We start from the raw sequence: 21,305 nt of genomic DNA on the forward strand, positions 1-21,305 counted from the left end.
CGCCCACACCGGGATGGACCCCTGATCTTCTTGATAAATGTGGTGGGTTCTTTAACATGCTCATGGTGTGGCTCTCCTCAAACAAGGAATCCCCGGCTTTAAGTCCAAAGTGTTAAAAAATGTTTTACAGAAGAAAAGTTCAGCACAGAACATAGCAGCTAAAATGATTACGTTATACAAAATGGAAGAGATTCTGGTAGACAGGGTCTGGAGTTCACCTTGCTTGACAGTTGTTAAAGGTAATTGTTTGCTGCCTTGCACTGACAACTTCCTTGTTTTCAGGTTGCTGAATGCGAACAGAATTTCCTGCATACAGACTGATGCCTTCAAGGACCTCCATTCCTTGAACCTGCTGTAAGTTGTGAATCACTTTCCTCAGATCTAGACATGGCAGACATGGACTAGTTTAGACATTGCCAGATAATGTACATGGGGCAGATGGTCAGACTTCTCTTTTAATAAGAAAATGTCATTCTTTTCTACACAAACGTCATGGTTTTTTTTTTAGACATGCATGTTGGTATAAAAATGCAATGAACAACGTATTCTACCGCTAGGCATCCTAGTTACACTCAGCACCCTGCCTGAAGCTCTGTATGCACCAATTGAGTACTAGAACCCAGGTGAGGTTAAACAGTTTGCCCTCTTGCTGACCTGCGGGGGTATGTGTTAGAATCCTGGGTTGTCCCAAGACTACTTGACAACAATTCTGATCAAAGAATTTTATTGTCAGTTGGCATGGACCCCAGCTGCTACATTCGCTGCACAAGTTTTCCCATTCGGAGCGCTCTCCGGGCCATCTGCACTGTGTACCTCTGGTCTGGGCGACACCAGGCGATGGCTTTTCCCCATGTGTTGCTTTGATAAGTTGTCAGCCATGTTTTAGGTTCAAGTTATCTTATCGGCCCCTGTCCATCTCCCCGCCTACATGTGGAAACAACTGCAGGAAGCTCCGACTTCTCCCTGACAGGCGACAAGGGGGGGGGGGGGGGCTCCTAAATCTGCTCTCTTAATGATGCAGTATTTCCTGCTCCAGTCTGAAGTTGTCTCGCAAATATTGTACAGGGATAACTCCCTCCTCTTCCCTCTCCCAATTATACTGTTATTTACGACTTTAAGCACTTGAAATACCTTTTTGTGTCAAACCTTAGTGTATGTATAAAAAGAGTTGAGATACTATGCAGACAAAAGTAGTAGATAACATGCATTATTAACTATTGTCTCCTGTCTTCTCAGATTTGCACTTAAGGAAATACAATTGATTTTTTGTAAATTGTTTTGCAGGTCCCTGTATGACAACAGGATTGAAATGATCAGCAAGGGAACTTTTGATCCACTCAGGAACATCCAGACTCTGTAAGTACTTCAAATGTGTCTAAAAACGATAGGGGGCATACCATTTTATAGGTGGGGAACGGCATTGTGAGAGAATGAGTGAGTGAGTTAGTGAATGAGCGAGCAGGTGAGAAAGCAGGTTGATAATTGTATATTGCTGTAAGTTAATGAATGCCATTTTGTGTGCGGAAATATTCCCATCGGTTAAATCCCTATTGTCCTATTGAAGGTACCAGAATTAGTACATTCAATACACAGCTTCTTCTTTCCTGGCTTTGATAAAGTATGTACACATGCACATACTGTATTATGACAACAGATATACCCACATGAAAGAGGCAGACTATTCTACAGATGTGAGTCTGCAGGACTAGTTTAGCCACCGACAACAGCCGTCTGCCATCAATCAGGCCCAGAGCGCTCAGGGCTTAAGAGAGTTTGTAAAGCATTCCCAAATAGGGCTCTCACCATGGAATAGGTCAAGTGCAAAGCCAAAATATCAAAACACTGGCAACAGGTCTTCAACAAACAGGCCTGGTTCACACAGCAGTTTTAAAGCACTGAACATTTAGACAAGGGAAACAGCCATCACAATTCCTGGTAAAGCAAGCTTGATGGGCTTTTTATAACGACCACCTGCTTTCATTGGAAAAGAGACAAAATTCATTGTACGATGTATAATCTGCTCACCAAGGCAGGCTATTAGTAAAAGAGGTTTTTAAGTTATCTGCCTGCCATTTATGTGTCCGTAGTTATATCGTAAGTGCTGTTTTCTAGCAGCTGGAACTTAGGTTTTTGGAGGAGTGCGGTAGTTTCCCACCTTCTTTATGAAAAGAACTGAAATACATGTTACCATTTGAAGGTCTCTTTAGTGGAAAGACATTCCAGTGGGTTTCTTGGGCACAGTAGATATCCATTCCCTTGAGGTTTAAACTCTTAACAACTTCACTGGCTCTCAACCATGCAGCCTGCCCACATTTAGTGATGCAACTTGTAATGCTTTCATATGATTATCAGGAATACCGCTTTTAAATTCAGTTTTATGAACGTCATTGTTTGAAAATCATGATGGATTTACTAACCCCGAATGTTCTGTGTTTTGGGACATGCATCTGACACAGATCAAGATCATTCTCATAAGTGGAGTTGACACATCCTCGCACGCTACTAAATGCTTGGATGAAAACCTCCCCGAGGTAAAAATTCTTTGCCCTGATAGAGTGGACAGAGGATCCTGGATTGTGTGTAACAGGAAGAAATGGCAGGAAGTAAACACGACAACCAGGAGCACTTTTTGTCCGCAAGGACAACATTTCTGGTCTATACCCTTCCACTGTGTAGGCCTCCGTTTTGCTGTGAAGGTTAGGGAACAGGTGATGTTGTCAGCACTAGTTAAGACTATTGTGGTGAAACTAGAAGGAGCTGTGTGGAGATGCCAGTGGCTCTCTGACCTGAGGTATTTGGAGGCTAAGTACTGCGATGTCCTGGGATTTTACAAGCCTGTCTGTGCTGATAGGAGTGGCTGGTGGTGTAGCACTCTGCACAGCGGAGTTACAACTTTGACACCACGGGTCATTTTCGCTTTGTCTCAAGGTTACTTCCTACAGAATTACCAGGCCTTCCCCTACCCCAGGGGGACTGGGCCCCCTCCCCTGGGAAATGGGGTTCTACCTGAGGTGGTTGTGTACAGGAAGTATTTTTCAGTGGCTAGACAGGTGATGGCATCATCTGGGCTGCAAGGTCCCTCTAGGAGACAGCAGGAATGTTTAGTAGGGATGAATGCAGACAGATAACGTTGTTGTTTTTGCTGTGAAATGTTCTAGAATATGCTGCTGAAATGCAGAATTTTACTCCAGGGGAGTCAACTTGATAGATTAACCTTCAATTAATTCATTTGCCACCAAGGTTGTTGAGTTTTCCTGCAATCGGCTCATTTTTTTGTTTTCCTGCTTGTTCTCCCCTGTCAGCTCCTGTGATTGGTAGTGATGGGTCCGTACTTCAGAACCTGTTTAGCCTGAGGGATGAAGATTAACTGTGATGAACTGTGTCTTCTTCTTATGTCTTAAATCTTCCATTTGAACAATGCATGAAGTGTTACTTTGTGTATATGTTAAACCTGACTTCTTTTGCGGTGCATTACAGCTTCGATGTTGGAATTCGAACTGAAAATGATTGAAAGACTAACACTTTGGATATTGTCTGCACATTCTTAATCATCTCTACCATGTGATGGACGTTGGTATAAATGGTAGAAAGACTGAGTAGTAAGATAGCATATGGTTCGGCTTAGGTACCAGTGGCACATGGAGTTTGTTGTAATAATGTCAATGTACTCCTGGTGAAGTCCTGGAATTGTGCTAACATTTTTGATAGTTCAGGCTGCACTGCCTTCACCTAAGTCTTCAGTGACATCCTGAGTTCTGTGCTTTCACAGCTGGCCATGTTGTAGGCCGTACATCAGCACATACATACATCATACAAACTTAAACATCGGCTCATGTCACTTCTGCAGTCTTTAACAGGGTACCTTTAGAACACCTCCTTACGCTGAACTGTTATGCAATGCAAATGGATCTACCAGCTGTCGATATCTGTGGTTATCATACCAACTACACCCGGCAGTCTAGTGGGGAACGTACAGTAGGTGGGACCAATACGTGATGAGATCTTACTTGAGACAGAAACTCAGAATATTTAGTTTGTAGTCAGTACACACTTTCTCCCGTGTTAGGTGACATACCTGTAGCTATATACAGACCTCCCCTATTACTGAAGAAGATCAGCTGGGAATGAACTTTAACTATATCCAACTCAGTTACTAGGAACTTGAACAGTTAGCAAATTAGTGATAGTTGCTTAAGATTTGCCTTTGTTTAATAGATAGCTTTTAGAGGAGGAGCTTTCACATTTGAAAGTCATTGAAAGAGGAGCTAGGAGATGCTGAATACAGTATATCTGCCTCAGGTTGAGGTGTATGAGGTGGGACATGAAGATCTACAATCTCATTATATTCCTAATTGTGCTCAACTTGCATGTACTGATTAGGCACAGGTGAGTTTTTAGGGAACCTACATGTAGTTGTAGGGGGTGTCTCTGTGGTGTAGTGGTCTGCGCTTCTGTCTCTCACCACATCTGGTTCAAATTACTTGGACCAGAAGGACTGGGGTTCAAGCCCCAGGTAGGACACCTCTGGACAAGAGGCGCATTGAGTCATATCAAAGACTTTATAAAAATGGTACATACTTCTGAAACAGTATGGAAGTTAAACACACTTTACTGCCAGTGAACTAGCCCCCTGCTGCAGTGATTGCACCACAGTGTGGCCCAGGGCTATGAAACGGAGATGGGCACCGCCTTTTACATCAATAATGGTGTGGGAGGATTTTAACTAACATGTAGTTGTATACAGGTTATGTGGGCTGCATGTATATATAATGGTCTCCTGGGACCCAGTGAGGCACGTGTGCTGAGATCAGTTCCATATGAGTGGTAGATGCTCACCTTAGCGAACACTAGTGTGCCATGTGGAGTGAATCATGCCTGAGGGACACCAGGGGTAGCAGATATCCCCATTACAGCTGTCTAGGCCAAGGTTAAGGATTAATATACAATACAGTATGAACTCACCCCTGTTGTCTTTTCATTTTGAGCGTGACGACAGATGCCTTCCTTTTGACTGCCAGAGTTTTCATAAAAAGAAAACAACGTTGGAAGTCTATATATCCTGCTAAATACATCAAAAGACAGCTGCTTTATCATTAGAAAGATACTGAAATCCACAATTAGCCCCACCTGATTGTAACGAGATATCACCGATTCATTCAGTTCAGCATTAATCGCATAGTAAATTTTCAGATTAATTTTGTATTTCTGTTGTACTTTGTAGATATCTGTATGAAAGTTGCTGTACTAATAAAGCCTCTATTAAAAGTGTTTAAAAAAGTAAAGGTACATTTAACACTGAGATTGCCCCACAGATGGTGATGCCAAGGCTGGGATGGGAGGCTCAATTCAAAATCAATATAAATTTGAAGGTCACGACTTTGTATGACCTCTATTTTCTCCTCATCCCTCGGCTGTCCTCTTCAATTCTGGCCCAGGTTGGCTGAAAGAACTCAGGAGAGGTGTTTCACGGCCACATTCATTATCAGGGCCCCTTAACAAGATTAAAAGTAATCCCACAGTAAGTAAGGGATGGACAGGGAGACTCAGACCAGCCTAGCAATGTCAAAGGTCGCAAAGATGGGATCCCAGAAGACTTCTTGTCAAATATGAAGTCTAGACCACTGGCAGAAACCATCCTTCAGGCAAGTGCGAGATGCAGATGGATGTTGTGTTGGTACACATGATGTGCCCTGGGTGGAAATGTTTTTCCATTTTACCATGGTGAATGAGACTGGGGAGCTTCTAATCTGAACAAATCAAATCCTGCCTGACTTTGAAATGATAAAAGGTCAAGGAGCTCCCAGTCTATTGCTTGATCTTGTTACTTCTTATTTGTGTGAAATATTATCAATGTGATATTTACGATGGCAAAAACTGATTGGAACAGGTTAGTGTCAGGGGTTGATATAATTTTCCCTGGATATATCGCCTGGGGATGACACAGATTGCTTGTGAAAATGTCATAGCAAAATGAAGAGAACCTGTTTGCCCTTAATAGGACTGAGGAGGTACTTGAATTGCTGGGAGAAATGATTGAAGGTTTGACTCCTTAGTTGTGAAGCAGAACAGAGTCAACTTCAACTGCACCCAAGTTACACTTTGGATGTTTTTTTTGTGTCTAAAGCAAATCATAAAATCAAACTACTTTCTCTTTGTTAGGGCCTTTGCGAAGACCAGTTCTTGTGGACATAACAGGCCACCATCTGTTGTGTTGACTGTAGTAGTCATAAGAAGTATCTAAACAGTAACAGCTTGGTTAAACTACATTACCCATATCATAACAGTACAACAATGGCCGAATTGTTTGAGTTGCTTTTCTTACCCTTTGTTTTATGGATGTTGCCAATACTTTGTTTATTTTCCATGAAATACTAAGACCTTTGAATCTTGTGTTTAGTCACGTAAGTATTTCCTGTCTGCTGAGAGTGTGGTCAGGTTGGCTGAGCTGTAACATACTTCCTACAGCTGCAGTCTTTACAAGTCAAACATGACTTACTACTGTAACTGCAAACTAGAACATTACAACAGTAACAATATTGACCAAACAAAACAGATGAGGCCATACCAATTTATTTTCTTGGTTCTCGGACATTTCTTTGCCAAAATTCAGTTAGAGGATAACATGAAAACGGGGCTACAAAGAAAACTTTGACTACCATTCGGTACATCAATTCACTGTCTGTAGATGTGTGTACCAAGGTGCAGAGTTTCCCCTTGGACTAGACTCTGTTTTATGTTGATCTTCCAGTTCAGCATTAGTTCTTTTTAAATCAAATGAAAAACAAAACAAATTGTGCTGATGTTGCCTATATAGGCAAAAATAATACATCAGTTTAAAGATTCAATTAGGAATATAGGATGGTGTGCCCAAATAGACAACAGTATAACCTCCATTTACAAATAGATTAAATGTGTTAATCCCCTATAAACCCCTTAAGCGTAGTGTGATAGTTACCAGGCTCAACCAGGTGTGCATGGATATGTATCAGGACGATTTTTAGGAAACTGATCTGGGATCAAGGTATTGTCTCAAATCTGACAGACAAGTAGTTGTGACTTAAGTTTTGCTTGAAAACCTTGCATGCAAATACTCCTTACTAAGACACCATAATGTTCTTACACTGACTGAGAGGTAATGTAAGAAAGATGGTTTTGATTGATTAATGGGTTAAGCTTTGATAATCAAAGGCTGTGATTCCTGCGCCAAGAGAAGGCTTATTGTAGGTATGGGTTTCAGTGAGGTTTTGAAAGGGAAAGATGAGATATTTCATTGTGATAACAGGAGGAGCTGGAATCATGGGGATTAATGGGAAACTGATGGAGCCATATGCATGCGGGGAAGAATTAAAAGGGCAGTTGAGAGAAGAGATACAGGTGTAATATATGTTGTACAAATGGTTTTACAGTTAAGAGACAGTTGATAAAAGTATCAGACAGGATCGATCTTGAATAGTAGTACATTGTATTTAACATTAAGCTATTGTAGCAACTGATCACTTTTGCAAGTCACATTGTACACCAGAACCACAAGTTTTCCTGGATGACAGATTACAAAGCCACATGATTTATGCATTCTTGCCTTCCTCATTAACTTAATCTAAACTGGAAGAATCTATGATAAAGCCTCTGGATTAGCTTCAATCAATAAATGACAAAGCAAGAAAGACAGTGTACCAAAACTTCCTAACCTGTACATAATTATGCAAACAATTGATACTGAGCGTTGAATATGCCGGAAATTCTCATATTTCTAGACGGACAATTACATGTGTTTTGTGTGTACCACGGAATTTGATATTGCAAGTGACGTAGTGGTTTACGGTAGCCAGGTGTGGACAGTTATTTATAGAAGATGTTTACCCAAGGATCTTCAGGGCACTTACGTATCCCTGACAGCTTCAGGTAGCCTTAAAATTAGAGGTTTGAGGGCTGGATAAACAAGACATCATCCTTGCAACCCTCCACTCCAGGACTCTCCCCTAATTACGACTTGATTGACCATCTCGTTAGGCCCTCCTGGTGTTTAGTTAAGTTAATTTGTAAGAGGATGATTCATGTCAGTCATTGTTTCTGTTTGAACTGCAGTAAATGTAATAGGTTTAGTCAGTCCAGCGCTACAGTAGTGACCACTCTTTTACAATCAGTGGGAGGCCATGAAAGATAATCTGCCCCACATAACCTTTACATCTATATAATGACCCCCCACTCCCCGCCCTCTGGCTTGTGGTCTGCTGTTATTTGACGACCTCGGCTTGTGACAGAGGCCATAGAAGTGTTTGCAGGTCCCCTACAGTCAACAAGCCGCAGTTCACACCATGTTTACCCTGGACCCAGCTTTCATCTCTCGCTACTTCAAAGGCATGGATGGAACTGCCGTCCTCTTTATGTTGCCTACATGCTTGTCAGGGGAGGAGGAGGAGCTACTGCTGTTTTCTCCAGATGTATCTTTGTGAGCAAAATGAACTACTGTGCCTGGATGTCATTGTTGCATTTTGTGGTTATAGACCTATCCAAGAAGTTTACCATTATTACTTGTAAACAATTACCAGTACCAGAAGCGTCATATCAAAAGTATGTAGTCCCTCATATACTCTGGCCGTGACAAGGAATTTTCAAACGCTGGTACTGTCATTCTCTTGTAGTCCTTTGCAAAGCGTTTGATATAGATTTACTGACAAAACTAGAGTTAAGAAATTACAGCGCTCCATCAATGCATGTAGAGCACAATTGTTTCATGTTACATTTAAGTGCCTGATGATAGAAGAACATGTAAGTGAAAGCACCTGTCTGCTGCAAAGCAAACAGGTACAGGCAACCCAGAGGGTAGTGATGAAATTAAGGAAAACACTTAAGTACCCTGTAACATGTTTAAGAAAGAGAAATGTACTCTTTGTGACGAGAAAGAACTAAATACCTGTTAAAAAGTGACGGAGCAGACCTGAGAAAAAACGTTTTTTAAAAGCCCCCTATTCTTTGCCACCCCTGGTGGTTTGGGTCATAATTAATTGGAACCATAGAAAGGTGGACAGTCCTGACTCCGAGGCATACCTGGGAGATTAACAACCTTCTCCCAACAGGAAGCAAAATATTTTCTCAAAAAGCAGGAGTGTTGGGAAGGTGAATGGGTGAGGAAACTTAGATACAGCTGACCAAGTTTCAGGCAAGGAGAAACAACTGTGTGGGCAGGGCTGGCTTCCCTCCAAGGAGAGCAAGGTGATAAAAACCCGAAGGCTCAGATTACCTGCTGGTGAGACATGAGCGAGACCTTAGCCAGTGCAGATGTTCATGGTATAAGCAAGAATTTCTTAGACTTGCCAGTGTAAATCAGTTACAAATTCACTATGCAAAAGATGGACGTACATTGTAGCATTGTGTCACTGACGAGAAGTAGTGGATGCTTCTTGAAACGTCTGACCGTATCCAAAATCATATCCAGTTGCTTGTCGAGTAACTGCTATTTGGCATATTCTTAGCATTCTCTCCCCTTCAATTCATTCAACTTTCAATAGAAATCTCAGTCAATACATGTTCCGAATATCAAAGCCCAACAAAAACAGCGGATAAGTTCTCTGTACCTGGAAGAATCTAAACGTAGAAACCTCTGTTGTCCCTTAACACCCCGCACCCCCTGTCACTCAGAAGTGAAGAGATGCAGGTAGCAAGTGTGTCTTTGATTACTTCTGATGGCACCCCATAAGTCAGTAAGGAGCTTCTAAAGAGAAGAGTTCTATGGAGTCAATGGTCAAGGGCATCAGTAAGGTGAACTGCCAAGATCCATCTGTGAAGACATGGTTTCAAGATATACGGTAGTGTCAGAGGTAGAAACATCTTGAACCTGTTCTTCAGGCTCAACTGCTTCTTATTTTAGGATGGTGATACAACACACAGACTAACATTGACTTATATTGTCATCATATTTGTGGGCTTTCTATTAAGATGTAATCACGATATATCAAAGTTCTCATCCTTGATACAGGTATTTAATGGAGAAATTGCAAAACCTCATTATGACAACAGAGTCAAAGGAAATTTTTTAGTTCCAGTGCTAAAGTGACTTTAGAACTGGAACTGAAAAATTTCCTTTGACTTTCAGCCATGGTCACCTCTTGATTTGTATGAGTTCAGTTATATTGGTACGGCCCCCTGCAAGACATTGGTACAGTACATGAATGTACTTGTATGTCCAGTTAAAGGTTCAACACAGGGACACGTAGGGTAAAAACAGTGTAAAAAGTTCAGCAGGGAAAAGTCAAAAGAGATATGTCAGCCGCTTCCCCTCTAACATGTGTTCCCCAGACTGGAGTTGGTGTAGAAATGACAAAGTACGTGCCAGCTGTAAATCCAGCACACTTTTCTGTCCGTGGGCTCACCTCGCTTGTTTGGCTTGCCTTCTTGTCATTTTCCGTTATGGCTTAAACTCATCACCTCAGAGGAAGCTGGACCTCCCGGGATTCCCCAGTCCTCCCCCATGCACAGTTTCCACACATCTCTGTTTGTCACACACATCTGTTATGTATGATTTTCAGTGAACCTGATCATGAACTTGCACATGCTGCTTTTTCTGGTGTCAAAATTTGATTTTTTTAAAACGTTTTAAAGTACAGTGTATTTGAAAAAGTAAATTCAAAACTTCCCAATATCTGAAATTAACATATCCGTTATAACTGTTAGCTTTCGTTTTAAGTCCAGTTGGTTACCATATATCATGTGCTAATAAATGTTAGTTAAAGTAGATACAGTCATTTTTACCTCCATGAGAGCAGCTGTATACTGTTTGAACGGCAACTGGTGTGACAAAGAGGAGCCACCTGTCTGTTACACACGGTACTGCAATAAGAGATGAGGATGACACAGATCAAAATAAAGGTTGTATGAATTAACTGTTGAATATGCATGTCTGCAGCATACAAACAGGAATGTGCAGAACACAGTCAGGTTTAGAATGTCAGTAACAGAATGTATATAGCAGAAGGCTGTTGTTATTGTTACTCAATTTGACAGTAATCAAGATATTTGCTCTTGAAATGTATGTTTCGTGAGTTGTTAGTCATTACTAATTAATTGTAGCTGTTGCATTCCTGTCAGTTTTCCATAGTGCCTTTATTCAATCAGGCATAATATTTACCAGGTATACAAATTTGATATCTTTTAACTTGTCATGGTACACAGTCACATATTCCAGTATACTAAGTGTATGTAATAAGCAATATTGTATATCATAGAATTCGGTAAAAAAAGGAGGACTAAACGGTAAGGTTAAAAACTCTCCCGAAAATTAATCCCTGTGAATGAATCCCCATGAAGGCCAAACTTCCCTGGCACATATTTCCCTGTAGTTACTCTGGTAGAGACTAGAACAAGTAAGCCATAATCTAATTCAGATCAATGGAAGATTTTCCCATTTCTTCAAGAAAACAGCTGTGCCTTCTATTGATCTAACACCAGAAGAAAGGACCCATCACATTTGGCACCACAGTCTATTGTCTCTCTCTGCCATCCCTTTGTCATTTAATTATCAGCAAACAGGGAAGTAAATTAACAGCCCTCAGAAGTGTGTGGCCATTTCCTGTGTTTGTTTTTTCCTGCTGGGGCGATTACACGCCCCGCTGGACTTACAAACAAACACTGAGGAGGTGATAATGAGGCTATTGGTGCTCAACAGGCCCTGAAATCTGCCTGCACAATGCAGACATGCACTCCTGTTGAAGGGTTTCACATCCTGGGTATTACAGTTCACTAACAGTTAGTACAACCTGGGCACTCTGCAAGGTTGTTTATAGCTAAAGGGTTTAGAGTATGTTGGTGCTTAGATTTATCTCTGTCAGAGACTGTCTATGTTTATGTGTCTAAGGAGGATTAGGTCTTATAACTGAAAGTTTGACTCACAAAAAGTACAGTCTTCTATGGTCTTCCACAAACTACGTAATAAAAGAAAAATCTTGATATTCTACATACTAAACACTATATATTAGGCTAACACATGTGAATCTCTGGTGGAACGTATATACATATTCTATGTAAAAGGTTGGAGTGATTTTTATTTCCCATGTAACAAGAAAGTCTGTTCATTGTCCTGGTAGGTGGGCTTTGTGTGGGGTGGATGATGGATGTGTGAATGGGGAAACACAAGTCTTGTCTGTAAATGCCACAAGCTGGAAAAATCCCCCTTTGGCAGTCACACAAAGTCCCTCTATCCCCTGCCTTGCCGAGCTTGTTTTTGTAGCCCAGTCTAGTTAACCTGGGGGGAAGGCGGGTCCTCGGAGGTTGTACCAGCAGAGGCTCCCATGACTAAACACACAGGACTGGAGTGGTGACAGAGGACAGAAGGTCTGGGGAGACACACCAACGGTAGAGCCTTCCATCAGGAGGGCAGTTCCATACAAGCTGGCCTCTAGTACTAACTGTAGAGCCTTCCATCAGGAGGGCAGTTTCATACGAGCTAGCCTCTAGTCCCAACTCCATCTGGAGAGCAGTTCCATACAAGCTAGCCTCTAGTCCCAACTGTAGAGCCTTCCATCAGGAGGGCAGTTCCATACAAGCTAGCCTCTCATCTCTCTCCCAGATACAGACATAGACTCGAATGTAGTTTTCGAATCTTGGCTATGATTTCCATTCAGAGTAAACAGTTTATGTTTACCATTTCTTCTCTATTATATCATTATTCTTTTTTACTGTATGGATATTCAAAGACAGACACAGATCAAACTAGATAACAGTCATTATTGCCCTGAGGAAGGTGACATTCACTGAAATGTAAATATCTGGTTGTGAATAAAGAAATGTGCAATTCAGTCATTCATCAGCGGTCAGTTACAAAACCATTTGATACCTTCTGAAACAACCCATCGGTTCACCAGTAGTCATGTTGCTGTAGTTCTGGAGTTCTTCCTTGACAAGTGGCTGAAATGTTACCCTGTACAGAAGCCCTGTGGGCCTACTCTTACCTACCATGTCTGTCAGTAGAGGCTCATTACAAGGCTGTAAAAGTGGAGAGTGTGGAGGTGTAAGGATTAACAGGGAAGCAGGAGGGATGATGGAGTCATCCCCAACAAAAATAAATATTTGTGGCAATGTAAGCCGTGGTCTGGCAAGTCTGTGTGGACTCTGGTAATCCTGCCTCCTCCATCAAACTGTTTGTTGTGGTACTGAGGAACAGGAGATCCCAGGAGTGAGGAAAGATAGGTCGGAAAAATGGCAGAGGTTTTCAACACCTTTGGTGAAAGTGATTTGAATCCCTTGAACTGAAAAGCTGGCCATATTGAAAAGGGATTCATATAACCAGGACTGTCTCCAGCTTCAAATCTATTTCCATCCCACTCATTATTTGGGAGCCCATGTCGTTGATGTTTGCTGTTAAATCTGTTATTTCAAGCTTACGGAATACATTTTCATCAATTTCATGTCATGAAGTTCAGATTTATGGACAGACAGGGTGAGATTTTCATCTGTCCCAACAAGCACATTTCTGCCCTGGGTCAGAGGGAAGGGTCCTGGAGCACAGCCCTGCATATACTGTAACTAAATACTACATGTACTTGACCACTGAATACACATGTACATGTAGGTTTCTTGCAAGCAGAAGAGATAACCAACTTGTTGTCCTTTACATCTTGGGGGGAGAGAAGCAGAGAATTTCAACCTTAAGAGTACTTCTGATATCACACAGCTTGACGTGGGCAAAGGCCAAGTGTATGTTGTCATTATGTGTGCACTAGTACTGAGATTGTATATCCTTGACCCTTAGAAGGAACTGTTCTTTTCCTTAGGTACAGGATCATATCCCAACCTGCTGACATGTACAGTAAACATGACAAGTTTGGTACATGAAGCAGTAATGCATGCCAGCCTTCATGGCAGGCTTCAGGGCAGGACTTTTAAAGACTTTGTATGTGCTGTTTTCTGATAGTATTTTTGATTGATACTGTTTTTTGCCTCCATGAAAAATGGATGTATAGTTTTTGGTTCTGTTTGTTTGTGTATGTATGTGTGTGTGTGTGTGTCTGTCTGTGTGTGTGTGTCGATTTTAGACCTTAGTACTGCAGTTGAACTTGTTTTGGTATCTTTGGTCTTTTGGTAGTGTTCTTGATTGATACTATTTTTTGGAGGGATTTGATTATAGTAAAAAGAATGTTATGAAGCACTCAGTCTAAATCATGTTGTTGTGTTTGTTCAGCCATCTTGCCCAGAACCCCTTCATGTGTGACTGCAACCTGCGCTGGCTGGCCCAGTACCTGCAGGACAACCCCATCGAGACCAGCGGCGCGCGCTGCGTCATGCCGCGACGACTCTCCCGCAAACGCATCAGCCAGATCAAGGTGCACAAGTTCCGCTGCAGCATGCGAGAGGGTGAGTCACGCTGTTCTTTTCTCCACAGTGGAGACGTGAAATAGTCGTTACGAGTTATAAGTGCCCCGGTGATGTAATCCTGCTCACCGCACACACAGTTTGAAATCCAGAGGTTGCAGGTTTGAATCCCGGACCCCCGACTTGGACAATTCTAGTAGAAGGAAGTACATTTCAGCAACCAAGTTGTCCTTCAGAGATGACATCAAGCTGTCACATCTTCACATTTGGCCTTTAAAAAAAATTACAGGGCAGTTTTTCAAGTCTTTCTCACCAACTCCCTCACCTCACCTGACTGACACTTTTATCCCAGGACGTGCCAACATGTATTTAAAGCCCATGAAGAAAAGGTAGATGTAATCCTGTACATTACCCTGGGGTGAATGAGTAATGATTGTGGTTAGGCACAGGCTATGCTATCAAGTCCTGGGTGGCTCCAATCCTCTTACACTCACTGTACTTTACATACCTGCTGTATGAAGTCAGATTAGAGGATCACAATGAGTCATGTACATGGAGAGGCTGTAGGGCATATCTAACTGTTCATCACTAAATGCCATAAGTTGACAGTATGATATCATAATTGTTACCTATTGGTGTTGCTAATTACATTTGTCATTGGACATTTAGAAGTAAAAGCAAGGTGAGAGTCAGTACAAAAGCAAAGTGTGACAAAAATACAAACTTCAATATGTTGTTCGGTCAGTTTGATTTCTATTTTAAAGATCAGGCTTGTGATTACTTATATCAAGTCTGGTGCTTGAGACAGTTTGCTATTTGCTACCTGATCTTTTTGCCATTGGCTACTAGGTTTTGTTTGCTGCTGTTGATGAATGTACATTGCATGTGTGTTCTGCTCTTGATGAGGATATCAGGACAGGGTATGGTCATGAGATATGTAGCAGAGACTGTCAGTCTCAAATAGGACTGTTTAAGCCATAGTCGATGATGTGAACTAGGGCATGGTCAATATTGACAGACACGGAGGCCATACATCAAATGATGACAAGACAGTTTTCACCCAACGTCTCCAACTTGGACCAATCATAGGTCTGATTGCTCCCACAGCCCGAGAGAACGTTGGCGTGAGGAAAGGGTCGGGGCAGTGTAAGGTGGACGACGACTGTCCTGACCGCTGCATCTGCGAGGGCACGGTGGTGGACTGCACCAACCGCAAGCTGGACAGCGTGCCTGACGTCATTCCTTCATACGCCACCGAACTGTGAGTCTTTCTGTACATTCAGCATAATTCATTCAATTTCATCATTCATTCAATTATCTATTCTACCAGTAGAGCACATCTCAGTCATTGACCTGTTTTTCAGGGGTACAGTTTTGTTTTCATGAGACTGTTTGCTGATTGAAGTCTACAGACATCTATAATTGGTTGCTTTACCTGTTCTTAAAAACTAGCTACAGTAACTGCAAATAGCTGTGCTCCTCTGTTGTTTTTAAATCTAATCTTGTAGTTCCAAATCTTCACAAACAGCTTATATAAATGTTAACTACATGTTAACTACAACTATTTACTGCATTTGTATTCTGGTAGCTATTTTGATCAAATATGCTTTCACTATCTCCTGTACCTTTGGTGGTTACTAGTATTTAGTGCCACTATTGTACACTATCTACTAATGATACAGATACTGCTGTCAAATCTTCATACCACTTCGCAATTCCACACCTTCTATAAACACTGTCCAACCATCTTCTCCCCGTAGGCTGTTGGGAGAGAATGAGATCGTCAAGGTGCACGCTTCTGGTATCTTCAAGAAACTCCCCAACCTCAGGAAGATGTAAGTAACAACAGTCTAAACATGTCAAGTCAGATTTCCAGCATACACTGCAACAACCTGCATGTATCCAGTCAATAGCAAAGTTTTGTAACTGTATATAGGGTTGGTATCATATACAAAAATGACTATGTATCAAGAGGAAGCAGTGTAACAACAATATGTGATCTTCCCTGACTTCTGTATAACTTGTTTTTTCAGAGATCTGAGAAACAACAAGATTGTGGAGATTGAGGACGATGCTTTTATTGGAGCCGATGGTGTCACTGAGCTGTGAGTAAAAGACAAAGCTGTTCAATCTGTGCGGCAGTCTTTTCTGTTGCGAGATTAGTTATAACCTTAGATGTCATCTACAAAGGACTGGTGCAAAGATGCACTGTGAATATTTTTCTTAAAATATTTCCTTAACCAGTGCGTGATTGGTTTTAATCTGTTGTGTTTAAGCTCTAATTGTAAAAGATTGCTGATAGCACTTCATTTAACTGTAGCCATTCATATCCTGTGTGTATCAACATTGTTCATGTATAACAATGTTATAAATAGATTCAGGTTATGAACTCATCAATGTACATTGTACTGACCCTTCAGTTTGAGATGTGCAAATTAGCAGTCAGTGACATGTTTCTGTCACTTAAATATTGTCAAGAAAAAATGGTTTTTGAGGATGAGCTTTATTGACAAGGTATTTCATTCCTCCTGGATTTGACATGAAAACATCTCTTTGTAATCACTGTAACTTACGAGGCTGAGCAGACAAGTCAAAAAAAGAAAGACATGAGAATTTTGTGACAATTAGTCTACCATCTTATGACACTGGCTGGAACCTCCAACACAAGAAAGATCTATGACATTACAAGATGATATTATATAAACAGCTCACCAAAGCTTGCTAAGCTTGAATGTGTTTTATGCTACCAAATTTAAGCTTTTAATATTTGTGCTGATGTTTAAAAAACTCATCAAATGCTTGCACTATTTTACCTGACGTCCTCAGTGTTTCCTCTTTTGCCACTGTCATCTACAATGTAGAGCTTAAAACTGGAAACAAAAAATATCACGAAAAGAGACTGGTGTACAATGTATAATCCATGCTTCTCCATGCCTTCAATGGCTTACTAAACATTTTGGACTGTTGGTTGGAAGCAAGAAGTTAGTTTTTTGTAAAAGCCTCCAAATTGGCAGTTGAAACATCTTACTGCAGGATGTGAAGGAACGATGGCAAAAGAAGGAGAAAATCTGAGGAAACACTTCAGTATTAACCGGAGATGTTTGAGTGCAAGTACTTGTTCTCTCAGCCTCACCTCATTCGTGCCCTCTGTTTTATTGTTCCAAGGCTGCTGACAGATAACAAGCTGGCCGCGGTGAATGGGTCCATGTTTAATGGACTGACTGGCTTGAAATCACTGTAAGCCTGCACTGTGCTCGCACTTTTCCTAGTTTTAGTTTTTTTCCATAATTTTTTTCCTATTTTGATTTGTCTTATAAGTGTTTGTTGTTATGACATTGGTTTTGTCTTGCTACACTCTTTATACTGTACTAAGAAACTTGTAGAGGAACCCTTTTTAATGCCTTGCTTTGTAAAACACCCAAAAGATTAAATCTAATCTAACAATCACTCAGTGTGGTTGACACTGTATGTATGGTTACAACTTTGCATTGTTTCCTACACACTTTTTTAGTGTCACCAATATGTCACAGCACTTCCAAATGCATGAACACAAAGCTGAATTTGGTGCACCAAGAAAGTACATCACCTCACGACCATTTTGTTTTTCTTAATTGCCTACAAAAGACCAACACATGGCTTTGTTTACTGCTACAACTTGTGCACAGTTGTTTGCATGTTACATCACATCATTTTTGTCATTCTAAACCATCTAATTGCCCCATAAAATTGTTCTACAGTACTTCTTATTTCATATTCCTCATATCCGTCCTCTTTTACATATATTTGCTATAAAGCTTTTCTGCCTCTCACTGTTACTGCCATTCACTCCTAGTACTACATGTAGATATGAGGGCGAGTCAAATTGTAATATGATTGGCTTTATAATAGGTTCATTTTTCTATGTATTGCTGTTAAGAAAGACTTATAGCCTGATAAAAAACAATTGCATTACTTTTTGACTCACCCTCATAGTACATCTAAGACTCAATTTCACACCATATGTACATCGAGCATCCTGTAGACTGGATCCATCTATGTCTGAAGACAGGCAACACATCTTCTCCACTGGATGAAGTTGTGGTGCCCGTCTCACAATGTGTAGATGTCCTTTCTTAATCACTGTTGATTAAAACTTTAATTGAACATGTAACTGTCGATGTACCACATTTCTAACCATTCCACTGATCAGTTCCTTTCCTCTCAACAGCCAGACTTCTCCCTTGTCACGATACAGCAACAACACTGTCGCTAACTTCGAAGTGACCAACATGTTACATGTTACATGCACTCAAAGTCACAAACATATCAAAAGTTCCCAGCAAATTTTACTGTTGTGTCTGTGCATGTGCTGAAAATTCACCCAGTTTGGTCACTTGAGGTTTAAAGACTTTGGTTGGTTGCTGCTATGTCATGTTTTTAACAACCAGGTTTCCCTGTTTGTTGTGTAACCATGTGGTTCAAGCGCCACTTACTGACCAGTCTAACTGGTCCGGACCTTTTAGCCTTGTGGTAATTGCGTTGGGTTTGTGCGCTGGCGGCCCAGGTTTGATTCCCGGTGTGGGAACTACTGAAACGCACAGGTGAGTAGTACATGTACAATCTCCTGGCTCCCGGGAGTCGAGCCCGGGTCGCCGCGATAGTGCACAAACCCGACACACTTACCACAAGGCTTAACGGTCTGGACCAATTAGACTGGTCAGTATGTGGCGCTTGAACCACACTGTTAAACTTAAAGTTGCGTATCCGTTCTTACCTGACTATTGCTAGAGTGGTATACATGCCCAGTGCTGCTGATTTGTGGGTCTGCAGTACAGAGTGGCACAAACACTGCTCCAGTAGTAGTCGGGTAAGAACAGGTTTGTCCATCAGATCTCTGATTTTCCTGCCTGCCTGTCATCTTGACAAGTTTGAGCTCTTTCATTGAGCTGTTGTAGTTCAATGAGAGAGCTAAAACTTGAAGGGATGTTTTGTTGACATTGTAGCAGCTTTATCCACTCCTTGTACATCTGCATGTAACCATAATCTTATAGCTTTACCCAAAGTTTGGACTGTTTCATGTTCTTCATACAATTAGAAGGTAATTCTCCTATGACAGATATAGGCATCCGTTAAAGTAAGTTTACTAATTCTAATTTTGTTGTTTATAACAATTCTTGATGTTACCTGTAGGAAATCAACTTATGTTGTAGCTCTTTTCCCAGATATTGTAGGAAGAGACTGATCAGTGTCAGACTCTATATATTTCTCACCCCGTTTTCTCACTAACATCTCAACGTTTCTTTTAGCTTAGAAGTGCATAATCATCACACCAAAACAGTCAACATCAAAATCATCTACAAACATTATCTCAAAGGACTTCCATGATTTTGTGGTCTCTCACTGCAGTTTAGATGTGTACCTCTGTACCTCATACCCAGGGTAGGGTGAGATTGGCTCATTTTTGATCTGCTCTTGTTCCCAGAATGCTGCGGAGTAACCAGATCAGCTGTGTGAACAACAAGACCTTCGCTGGCCTGGCCTCAGTCAGACTACTGTAGGTTTCACTCCCTATTATAACAGTCTGTATATTGATATTAGTCATCCATTGAGAATTGGAGTTTGTACAAATAACAGAACACACTTCTTTTGGAAACAAACCACGCCGTGAATTGATTTTTCTGTAAAGATCCTAATTGGTGTTGGAGACTGATAAGTTTTCCCCTCCCATGTTGATATAACTACTTTCAATGTTTGTATTTCTTGGCTTTGTGCTTACAAACTCTATTGTTTGTAACACTACTAGTCAGGGATGTCCCTGTAGCTAAACTGGTAGCAGACCCCCAGTTAAGCTCCTGGTTCCAATTAGTTGGTAACTGGGACAGGACATCTCACGTGGTGCTGTACCCGTCTTTCGGAAGGGACGTAGAATGGTGGCCCCCGTTTTCAAGGAGGTGCCTTAAGCTTGAGAGGAAGGGCTAGCAACCCCTCCCTGTAAAAATGTACCCTGCTACTGAAACAGCAAGGAAACCTGCTGCCCTATGTACCACTAGACACTACAAAAGTCTGAACGAACAAAGTAGAAAAGAAGGACATTTCAGTACCAGCCTCTGCACCTATCTAAAACTCTGCATCTACAGCAGCCGTTTGATCATTGTCTTATTTTAACCTCTGGGCCCGCCATATAGTACCTCATCAGGGATGTAACAAGCTTTTAGAAGTTCATAATCAGCTGAGAAAATGTCGTGTCTGTTGGTGGCACCATGTTAATCTGCATGTTCAAAGCCAGGGTCAAGGAAAGCCTGCAGGGAAAATGAAGCTAATTAACGGAGCCTTGCTGTAAGATTAGCTGTTAGCCATAGGTTAGACAGACTGGCTGCTCTTATCATAAACACGGAATCCACTTGGTTCAACTATATATGATGTAGTATTTTTTTAAAAATTGTTATGTTGTTGAATTTACTGATGCTTTTATAAGTCCCATTCTTTACTTTCTTGACAAAGTGTGAAGGTGATATGAAACAAAAAACAAACAAACTTGGTGACTCTCCAATCACTTGATAAAATAACCAATATCAATAATCCCATTTTGAATCAATAAGTTGCAGGTAACCTTTTCAGTTGGTAATCAACCTAGAGAGATGACATTTGGAGAAAAAAAGGTCACAAGCCACAGCAAGCACATTAGACCCAATTACCCTCTTCCCAAGTTGATATTTCCAAGTAGGACACACCAACTGCTTGGAACATCACAGGATGCCTCTAATTAACCCTTATGAACTCGAGATCATAAATCCAGCCCAAGTCCTCCCCAAGCGCTTTGAACTCTCTAGTCCTCATTACCTCTGCAGATTACCGAGCCTTTTAGTTCAAATGAGGCCAGTGTTATCCAATCAGGAGGGCCCTTTTATCTTTGAGTAAGTAGTTTTGAAAAGTTTTTTGCAAATCAGTGCTACAAAGTAGCAAAAGTGGTGTGAAGAAAAGAGATAATGAGTCTATAAGACTTGTGCAGATTTTATTTAAAA

At 41.2% G+C, this 21,305-nt stretch overlaps 1 protein-coding gene across 7 annotated transcripts in view; it reads left to right on the plus strand.

The window, feature by feature from the left end:
* The window catches only part of LOC136431111 (slit homolog 2 protein-like), a 90,868-nt gene that overhangs the window by 55,319 nt on the left and 14,244 nt on the right, over positions 1 to 21,305 (plus strand). For 5 of the 7 annotated variants that reach the window (XM_066422350.1, XM_066422346.1, XM_066422349.1 and 2 more), the window contains 8 exons: positions 283 to 354; positions 1,285 to 1,356; positions 14,174 to 14,346; positions 15,394 to 15,565; positions 16,065 to 16,139; positions 16,338 to 16,409; positions 17,470 to 17,541; positions 19,766 to 19,837. In XM_066422350.1, the coding sequence (XP_066278447.1) occupies positions 283 to 354; positions 1,285 to 1,356; positions 14,174 to 14,346; positions 15,394 to 15,565; positions 16,065 to 16,139; positions 16,338 to 16,409; positions 17,470 to 17,541; positions 19,766 to 19,837 (780 nt within the window). The remainder of the gene's footprint in view (positions 1 to 282; positions 355 to 1,284; positions 1,357 to 14,173; positions 14,347 to 15,393; positions 15,566 to 16,064; positions 16,140 to 16,337; positions 16,410 to 17,469; positions 17,542 to 19,765; positions 19,838 to 21,305) is intronic. The other 2 variants (XM_066422345.1, XM_066422348.1) reach the window with 2 other exon arrangements.

Source organism: Branchiostoma lanceolatum, chromosome 3 (genome assembly GCF_035083965.1).
Source record: "Branchiostoma lanceolatum isolate klBraLanc5 chromosome 3, klBraLanc5.hap2, whole genome shotgun sequence".
Classification (NCBI taxonomy): domain Eukaryota; kingdom Metazoa; phylum Chordata; class Leptocardii; order Amphioxiformes; family Branchiostomatidae; genus Branchiostoma; species Branchiostoma lanceolatum.